This window comes from Chinchilla lanigera, unplaced genomic scaffold (assembly GCF_000276665.1).
Source record: "Chinchilla lanigera isolate Chin_1 unplaced genomic scaffold, ChiLan1.0 scaffold00002, whole genome shotgun sequence".
NCBI lineage: Eukaryota > Metazoa > Chordata > Mammalia > Rodentia > Chinchillidae > Chinchilla > Chinchilla lanigera.
This window is the reverse complement of record NW_004955403.1, coordinates 14,456,808-14,467,307: the sequence shown is the minus strand read 5'-3', so window position 1 is coordinate 14,467,307 and position 10,500 is coordinate 14,456,808. Positions and strand designations below refer to the sequence as shown.

General features: G+C 40.5%; 1 protein-coding gene across 1 annotated transcript; it reads left to right on the top strand.

Annotated features, from left to right (window-relative positions):
- On the top strand, positions 1 to 674 carry LOC106148729 (the record flags this gene model as incomplete). Its single annotated transcript, XM_013515168.1, is given in 1 exon segment — positions 1 to 674. A coding segment is annotated over 1 exon segment (614 nt), but the record flags the coding sequence as incomplete, so codon positions are not given.
- Positions 675 to 10,500: the final 9,826 nt, after the last annotated feature.

The window sequence follows — 10,500 nt, the reverse complement described above, 5'->3', positions numbered from 1 at the left end:
CCCCGCCCCCCTCGCCCGCCTGCGGCTGCGGGTGCGCGTCCTACGACGGCCGCCGCGGCGCCGCGGTCAGCCAGTCCTCTTGGCCCCAAGTTTCCAAAAGTTGCGTCTCGGCCCCACCCCTAAAGGAGCCGGCAGAAACTCCGGCCGGGTCGGGATGTGTTTCAGGGAGTTCCGCCCGGGAGGGGCGACAGCGACACGCGGCGGGGGAGGGCGGGCGGAAGAGGGCAGCGCGCTCCGAGTCCGCGCGCCGGGCCGCGTCCAGGGCGCCGGGCCGCTGCGGAGCAGACGCTGGTCGCCGCGCGCGGGAGGCGGCAAGAGCTAAACGCCGGGCCGCGAGTGCGGGACGCTCCGGTTTGTTCAACCTCCACCCTAGTCGCACTGCTTTCCTTGGGCGCTTTCTACGCTTCAGCTGCTCTCGCTCCCCCGATGAGTCCTCGCGGCCACTCCCAGCCCGCGCGCTGTGGGCGCAGACCTCGGACGAGGCCCCCCGAGAGCACGTTCACCGAGTTCACCAGGGCGAAAACATTCCTGCGCAGAGCGCGCAGACCCACTTGGTATTTGGGGCTTTGCCGTCTTTTTTCCTGCGTGTGCATCTTTTATATTATGAGCACTAAACTGTAAGGCAGTAAAGACAGTGTTCTGCCACCTTCAATAAAAGTCTAAGAGTAAATAAACTATCATTGAATGGATCAGAGCGTTTTCTTAAAAGGAAAACTTAATAATAGCTTTTTGAACCTTTTTTAAGCTATTGTGGGGTGTGGGGCTGGGGATTTAGCTCAGCGGCACAGAGCCTGCCTGGCAAGCGCGAGGTCGATTATCTCATTTTCTGCTTTTTTAAAAAGTGCTATGTAGACGGAATAACAACAAAAACATCATTTACTAAATTTGAACACAACTCTGAGTCCATATGAAAAGCTACTATCATATTTCCATCCTGAGTTCACAGTATCCAATAGAAGGAAAACCCTATAGACACTAACCTTATTTAATTTTATTATAACTATTTTTAGACATCTAGCTTTACACTGTAATAGACTATATCAACTTGATGATGGTCTACATTCTGAATTTTTACGTTTATCTACATTTTTGTTGTGGTGGTACCGGTACTGAGGATTGAGCTCAAATCCCAGGGTCTCACACATGCTAGGCAAGGACTGCACTGCTGAGCTACATCTCCGGCTCTTTTTTTTATTTTTGAGACAGGGTTGCCCAGGCTGGCTTTGAACTTGTCATTTCCTGCCTCACCCTTCTGAGTGGTAGTGATTACACACATATATCCCCCACTTCCCCGGTGCATTTCTCTATATTTTACATCAAAAAGAATTTTGTTATTAAGATCGTGTGTGTGTGTGTGTGTGTGTGTGTGTGTGTGTGTGTGTGTGTGTATTTTCTTTCTTCCTTAAAAATAAAGACTACATCTCCCAACCTCCCTTGTAAGTTGGTACGTCCTCTGACTAACATTCTGGCCAATAGAATATAAGCTTACAAAACCTTCCATAAGAGACGGCCCCTTCCTTTCGCCAGTTCTTTCCCATTTCCTTTATTCTGCGTCTTGTAGCAAGGATGTAGCAAACAGTATTTTGGACTGTAAGAAAACAGCCACTCACTTAGGATAGCAGAACAGAGAGGTAAAAAGTATATGTGGACTTCTTAGATCAGAGCTGCTAAATCGAACCTGGCCCGTGTGGATCTGGGTTTTATGTGAAAAAGAAATAAACTTTGATTTCAGCTCCTTTTTCTTTGGGGAGGGGGTTATTCTATTACAGCGAAATTCCGTTCTAAGTGCAAACAGTTTCCGTGGCCAACATTTTAGTAAATATAAGGGATAGTTATTAATAGTTATTAAGTGCTTTACACTGTGTTGCGTGCTAATATAACAGTTATATTTTCTCACCTACCTTTCTCAAGAATTTTGTGAGATACTTTATCTTCCATTTTGTACATAGGGAAACCGAAGTACAGATCAGTTTGTTACACTGTTGAAGGTCACGCCCATACAAAGTGGTAAGGGTGGCATTGGATCTCTGGGCAGTCTGACTGCAAAGTTCGTGGATGCCCTTTCATCATGACAGCACTGAGGACCATTAGGATGACACTACACTTTTCCTACATCCGGTGAACATGATTCTACAGTTTCCTCTAGAGTCCCTTATCTCTGCCCAAACCTTTAAATAGTGCTTTCAAGTAACTCTTCAATTCACAGCTAAAGTCTACTGTATTTTTCCCTGACTGGTATAGCAGCTCTTTGAGGTAGCTTTCTTTAGCTTTGCTTTCTCCATTCTAAATTATTGTTGTAATGCTTTTTGCTAACCATGAAGAACGTTTTAGTTTGCTTTTTACAATTCTCTCAGCTGCCCCACCCCTCTCTCACTTACCTATGTAAGACAAAGAAAAGAAAATTGAAGAGAAGTTCCATGGCTTCTTAGGCTAAAGCCCTTATCGTTCCCCTCAGTTTAAAGACATGAAACGTTTTCCCCCATCAGACTTCAAAGCAGGTATTGCTGTCTTGCTATGAATAGAAATACACGAACAAATTTCTCTTCAAAACAGTGGAATGGGGTGGCAGACATATATTAGTTTCGTATGTCCTCCATCTCTTCCTGTGGCAAATTGCAGCATTCGGACAAAATTGAATGCAGAGAAGAAATAGAATGTCAATCTGTAGGAAAGCTCAGGCATAATATCAAATTAATGCAGGTTTTCAATTTTTTAAGACGTTGCAAATTTTTAATGTATTTATTTGTTTTGCTTTTGCATTTTTGTCTTTTTGAGTCAGGGTTTCACTATGCAATTTGGGCTGGTCTTGAATTCACCTTGTAGCCCAGGCTGGCCTCGAACTCACATCCATCCTCCTGCCTCAGCCTCCTGAGTGCTGGGATTAAATGGTTTTAAAGACTGTGTATAGTCAGACTATGGTGTAAATAGAGAAATTAACTCTGGATAAAGACCTGTGAAAAAGGACCATAGATCTCACTGTGGCTTAAAGGTCGTCATAGGGAGGATAAACGGAAAGACACATGCTAAGTCAGAATTTCGTTATGTTTTCCAACATGGCAGCGCCCATAAGGCGTCAAATTCACTCCACCACTAACAAATGCTGGCGAGGCTGTGGAGAAATAGGAAGTCTTCTCCACTGCTGGTGAGAACGCAGACTGGCGAAACCACTGTGGAAATCAGTCTGGAGATTCTTCAGCAAAATAGGTCTAGAGGTCCCATTCAACCCAGCTATTCCCCTTCTGGGTATTTTCCCAGAAGACCTGAAAACATTATATGACAGGGATATATGTGCACCCATGTTTACAGCAGTGCAATTTGTAATTGCTAAATTGTGGAAGCAACCCAAACGTCCATCCACTGAGGATTGGATAAAAAGATTGTGGTACTTTTATATAATGGAATATTACTCAGCTATAAAGAAAGATAAACTCGAGGCTTTTACAGGTAAATGGTCACAACTACAGACCATACTCATAAGTGAAATAAACCAGACCTCCATGTGTAAGCAACGTGTTGTCTCACTAGTGTAAGAACCTGAAAGAGTGAATAAAAATTAGGAGGTATGACAGACATTGTGAAATGAAAGTGTTCAAAAGTAAAGAGCAACCGGGGTGAGGGAAAAGAGAAAAGAAAGAAGGGGAAATTACGTATGTATGTATGTATATACAGGATAGCTAACAGTTGTACTACTGACTTCTATCGCTTTAGTGAAAGGAACAGTTACTGATTACTTATTTGATCGATCTTGCACGTCTCTATTTGTTTTCCTGAGAAACCACTTTGAAGATATCAATACATAACATTGTTAATTTCCTACCACTTTGTCTATAACTCTGTATTGCTTGTATTGTTCTTATGCTATTTTGTAAATGGATGTCTGTTAATATGTTTTCCTTCTTTTATTTTTAAAATAAAATAAAAATGATTGAGAAAGAGAAGGAGAAAAGATAGAGCAACAGTATCCCAGTATCTGTGGTAAATGGAGCAAGGGGTTAAGACTTAGCCACAGATTGCAACTTGGTATTGGCGGAAGTGTAACCAAGGCAGGGCTAAATGAAACACAAGATTCCTCCTGTATTCAGCAGAACAGATGGCAGAAATAGAACTGATTCGAAAAGTTCAAAAAGGAAACAAAGAAAAATTAATTACAGCCTTGATCTTGACCATTCACATCCAATTAGATTCATCTTGTAGCCTGCCTAATCTTTGGTAATACAGCTCAAACGTGTTTATTTGCTTCTGTTCTACAAAACTAACAATAGACTGAGCTTTCCTTCTAAAATTGTTCAAAGAACTTCAGTTTTCTGTATGGAAAAATTCTAATGTAATGAACAGTTTACATGAATACTTTTCATTTTTTCTCAGTTATTTTCACAGTGGAAAGAACTCATGAGTTTTTTTGTTTTATACATATGAAGTAGCATATAATGGAATCTAAGTACATACACTATGAGTTTTTTTTTTTTATATTAGAATTTGGAGCTGGAAATGTAGCTCAGTTGTTCAACACCTACCCAGCATGTGTGAGGCCCAGAGTTGGATCTGCAGCAGCATACACACACACACACACACACACACACACACACACACGAATGTGACATGGAATTTTGGCAGTATTAATGGCAAAATAAGATTCAAGTTAGACTATAGATTCAACTTACGATAATGCCAACTTCCACCTAAATACAAATGATCTATTAACATTTTTTACATTTGGGCTACTCCACATGTAACATTGAACATTTTATACATGTAAAAATGAATTTTTGTTTTTAATTGGGAAGGCAGGGCCAGGGACACAGCTCAGCGGCACAGTGCCTGCCTGGCAAGTGCAAGGTTCTGAGTTTGATTTCTGATACCAAAAAAAAAGTTTATATTAAAAATTGGGAAGGATATTGAGTATACTGAGTGTGTCCATCATGCAAGGAAAAGCCTAGATGAGAGATACAAATTTGGAACTGTCAGAATATGATTTAAACCATAGGAATAAAAGAGATCAGTTTTTTGAGAGTAGCTTTTTAAAAGTTTATTTACTTTTTTTGAGACAGGGCCTCCCTATCTAGTTCAGGCTGGCCTCGAACACACAGCACTCATCCTGCTTCAGCTTCCTAAATGCTGGAGTTACAGGCATGTGCCACCATGCCAGGCAACAATAGTTTTAAAAAGGAAAATAAGATCTTGTCCACAGACTTGAAGCGCTTCAACTTTTATGTATAAAACAGAGGAACTAGAGCCAGCAAAGGAAACTGAACAGAGGTGACCCATGAGATAGAACCAAATTGTAAGCAAGTGGAATTTGGGAGCCTGGAGAAGAGGGTATTTCAAAGAGATGTGGTCAGTCAACGGGACTACTGCTAAGAAGCTGGATAAAGCTGAGCAGAGAAGCTGAGAAAACTCATTGAACTTGGTAACCTGTAAGGGTTTTGTTTGTTTGTTTGTTTGTTTGTACCTTGAGAAGAGCAATTTCAGCAGTGTCAGAGATTAGTTAAAGTTAGAAGGAGAAATAAAGATGTGAAAATATCGTCTTTTGAGACTTTTGACTATGAAGGCATCCAGAGCAAGCGACAGTACCTACAGGATTAAGGCAGAGGCTTTATTTATTTTTTCTCAACAGAAGGTGCAAGATTATCCTGTAGAAAGAGAAAAGTTTATGATTCCATAGAGAAGTGAGGACCAATCAAAGGAACAGCAAGCGGCCATAGTAGAACATGAGGGAAAGAGAGGAAGAGGAAGCAGGTGATATAAGCCAGATTAATGTTTTCCTGGGGTTAGGGTTGCGGGGGTAGGCACACACATGATAATGGTATTAGCTCATTTTACTGAGCACTTATAACCTGCCACGCTGTGTCCCGACTGGCTTACATGTTTTAATGTGCCTCAACACTTTATCATTCCTGTAAAGCTGATGAGAAATTTGTACCTAAGGTCACAGCTGGGAAAGGACAGTGTCCCTCCCTTAACCACTAGCTGTGTGCAATGCTATGGGTCAGCACAATTGGCTTGGGGAAGGTGAACAAGTTTTCTCGCATCTTCTGACTTCTCAGTGAAGTAGAAATATTTCATCACCCTAAAAGTGATGACATGGGTATGAACATGTGTCTTGGTTGCTTTTCTCTCATTGCTGAGACAAAATACCTGATGCCCAAAAATTAAGGAAGGAAAGGTTTATTTCGCTTACAGTTTGTGGAGGTTTCAGTCCATACTTGACAGGTTACAAGGCAGAGTGGCACATGGCAGAAGGCTACAGCTCATGGGGGCAGAACACAGCAAAGCAACAAGCACACACACAAGGGAGAAAATGGCCAGAAGCAGCCTCTTCCTCTCTCTTACATATGCAAACTATTCACCCCAGGGGGGCTGTAGCTATCCTAATCAATCAAACTCTAAAAGCCTGCCCCATGGCCACATGAGGCTTTGGGGGGACACCCAGACACAAACCATAACAACATGTTAAATGTTCATTTCACCTTTGTGTCATATATTAAAATGGTTAGCAGAGGAAAAGTCTAAACACTGGAAGCTCTGGAGTTGAACACACAGAGCTGGAATCCTGGCTGTGCTTGTTTCTTTCTTTCTTTTTGTCCTTTTTTTTGTGGTGAAAGTTCTTCCTATGTAGTTCAGACTGGCCTTGAACTCTCTAAGTAGCCCAGGCTAGTCTCAAACTTGTGGTGATCCAACTGCCTCTGTGTGCTGGCACTGCAGATGTGAACCACCATGCCCAACTCAGGCTTCGCTTCTTACAACCTCGGACCTATGGATAAAGCCCTTTAGGTCTCAGTTTTTTTTTTTTTTACTGAATGGAGATAACATACCTATCTTACTAGATTGTTACAAGGAACATCTGAGATCATTTTTAGCCATTGTATCTTATACAGTTACATAAGCTTGTTTTTACTATTCTTACAGTTATTCTTATTGTTGCTATTATTGCTCCTGTCTGCCTATTTTTGTGACTTCCATTGATACATTGCCTTATAGAGGTTGTTGGGTTCTTTTTAGGTGAGTGGGATGGAGGAAAAGGGGATAAAGGAAGTAATGCCTATGGAAGAATAGCCTACCTTGAGTAGCTAACTCATTGTGTTTTACCATTCAACCACGACAGTTAAAAAGCTACTATATTAAACTGCTTTACTGACAAACCCCTATTGAAGTAATAATTTCTGAAAATGACATTTTCACTGTTTCATGTTAGCCACATACCATAATCATTCTGCTTCGAAGTGTTGATGATGTGCAGATATTAAGGACATTACATTTTTATTATAAGATATGGATTATGCTAAAATATTAGGAGCTCACTATAAGATGATTTTGCCCCTTAAAACATTATTGGAGGGCTGGGGATTTAGCTCAGTGGCACAGCGCCTGCCTGGCAAGCGCAAGGTCGTGAGTTCGATTCCTAGTACTGGAAAAAAAAATTATTGGAGTCTAAATGTTTACAATATGTCAAGTTCACTGGTGCTTAAATTTGACTTTATGCTCAGTTCAACTCAACTTTGTATTCTCGTGTAGATTCAAATCCAGTTACTAAAGTACTATCGTACAAAGTAAGCTGCTACTATAAAATACTATTTTTCTGCTTTAAACCATGAACAGATACTGTCCCACATAGATTGTTGCATATAAGTTTTACCATTTCTTACATTATTTTTAACTACTTACTTGTTGCTCTTTTATATATGTTTTTAAAATCAGAATTTAGTCACATTCCCACATTACTTTTTGCATTTCTCTCATTCTGTGATCTTAATTTGTGCTATATATGAAATGAAAGGAAAAACACAGTCTAGCTTACATTCTTGTTTTAGAAGAGAGTGAGATAGATTTAAAGTCCATGAATTAAGTCAGAAGAAAGGAATGAAGTGAACAACTCCTCTTTACTCATTTCCCCCAAGGAGTCAAAGCAGAGACAAGAACACAGCTGTAATCAATTTTTTTTTTAACCTGCTGGTGGAGTATTTATTTGTCAAATTAACTCTTGGTTTTAACTAAGATTCCTAATTAACTTTGGGTCATGGACTTTTGCTATAAAAGTCCAAAGAAGCTATGCCTTCCAGCCACAAAAATGCACACAATTAGGGGTGTAGCTCAGTGATAGAGAGCTTGCCTAGCATGAGTAAGGCCCTGTATTCAATACCCAGGACGACAATCTCTCTCACACACACACACACACATACACACACACACAAACTCACTCATGCACACACACACACACACACACGCATGCACATACACACAAAGTACAAAGTTTTAGAGTTCATGGTTTCTCTATATCTATACAATGCTTTCAAGACTCTAGATTGCAAATCAGGCATATAGGAGCAGTTGTATATCTGCCTGCTACTCTAAGTGTCTAAGTTTAACCTGACATAAATGACAGAAAGCAAACTGTTTTTAACATCATCCAGAGCTGTACAAAGCACAGTTTTCCCAATCAGTTCAGTGCGTTAGCTTAGGGTAATAGGCTAGCCTCTGTAACCAACACTTTATCTAAAGATCCCACTGTACCTAGATGGCTGAAGTTCTCTCTGTATCTGCCTCTCTCTGGCTGCAGACCTTTGGCACTCCTACCAGGAGGTGGAAGAACTGAAAACATGAACTCAGGTTGCTTTGTTTTGCTTTCAGCCAAACACCTGGGCTGAACATTTTAGTGGAAAGTAAGAAATGGAGACTGCAGTGAGCACGAAGTGTTGAATGGTCTACAAATTCTCATTTGTCTACAAATCCCTTTCTCTTATTGCTACAGGTAGCACAAGGTTCGCTGCTTCCTTAATGAAATACACAGTGTTTCAAAGATAGCATGTGAGCCGAGTGTGGTGGTGCACGCCTGTAATCCCAGCACCCGGGTGGTTGAGGCAGAAAGATTTCTGTGAGTTTGAGGCCAGCCTGAGCTACAGAGTGAGTTCAAGTCCAGTCTGAACTGCACAGAGAAACCCTGTCTCAAAACAAACAAAAAACAAAGACAGTATGTGACTTCTGAGCATTACATAAGCCGCAGTCAGTGTGCCTCAGAATGATTGCAGAAATACTGGAAATTTAGTCTCAGAAACCTGCTGCTGAAGTAGAGCCAGCCAGCTTTTCGGCTGTCAAAGCTGCTCAGTGTAAAGCAGCGCATTTGGAAATCTGTCGCTGGTACACCCTGTTCACAGCCTATTCCTAAGAAATAAAACTCAGCACAAAGAAGAGAGAAACGTAAGACATGTGAAAGGACCCCAAAAATGGAAGAAGCAGAAGCCATTCTGAGAAAATGCACTATTGGATATGTTTTGAAATACCTAAATATGTCGTTAAGTGTTGAGGATATTCTCTTGTAAGTGAAACATTTCCTCTCTTGACTTGTATGCCAGGTGGCAAACTCCCACTCCACCAATACACAATTAGCTCTTTGTTTCATTCTGCTATTGCTCCTTTGGGAAGTGAAAAAGTAAATATATAGTGAATATCATCACCACCGCCAACATTTAACATTAAATAACAATTTGACGCAAAATTGTGAACTTGACTACCATTATCCAGGTAAGTAGGTATTAGATAAATTGCCTCAAATCCTTTGTGAAACAAGCTTAATTCATTTGAAAGATTTCTTTATTGCTTATGTAAGTTTCGTTTCATGCAGTACTCTTGCCTTTAGTGGGAGCATTGTGGGTTTTTAAAGTTAAAAGAGTTATATAATTTGTAGGTTTTTAAGAAAACTTTTCATTATAAAATTTTTCAAACAAAAAAGAAAAGAGGGAACATAAGGACCTTCCATACACCCATCACCTGGTTAGACTCTTAATGATATTTTTCCACACGAGGCATTTAGTTTGTCAATAATCTAAGCCAGAACTCATTTATTTCCACTATAATAATTAAATACAAAATAATAATCAGATGCTCTTGAAAGTGACACCTGAATTATTTTTTCAAAGATGACTATTTTGAGTTCCCTCAGAAAGGCACTGGAATTGCAAGCAATATTTTCAACATGGAGCTAAGTTTATTTTCACATTTCTTAATGGTAATTTTTAGCAATGATACTTTTTAAAGAAGAGACTATAAGAATAAATATCAAGCTGGGTGTGGTGGCACATACCTGTAATCCCAGCACTTGGGAGGCTGAGGCAGGAGGATTGTTACGGGTTCGAGACCAGCCTGGGCTACAAAGTAAGCTCAAGGCCAGCCTGAGCGAGACCCTGTCTGCATAGTGAGACCCTGTCTCAAATAGACACACAAAAAAAGATATCAAAGTGATATTCTTGGAAATAGCCAAACCAAGGGGTGAAACTTACTAATATCAGTTAAATACATATCTCTACCAAACGGAACCTAAACTAACAGCATGTGATATCACGGTGCTATGAGCAGTGCTTCCTAAATCTTGATTTCTTCCAGAGCAGATGAAGCATCGTTGTGCTGACTCACTGGCTGAAAGAAAGATAAACTATTGCTCAAATAATCACATTTTTTTCCCTCTAGGTAATTCATTTTTCTTTAAAAGCTGCAGGCATGAAGCCACTA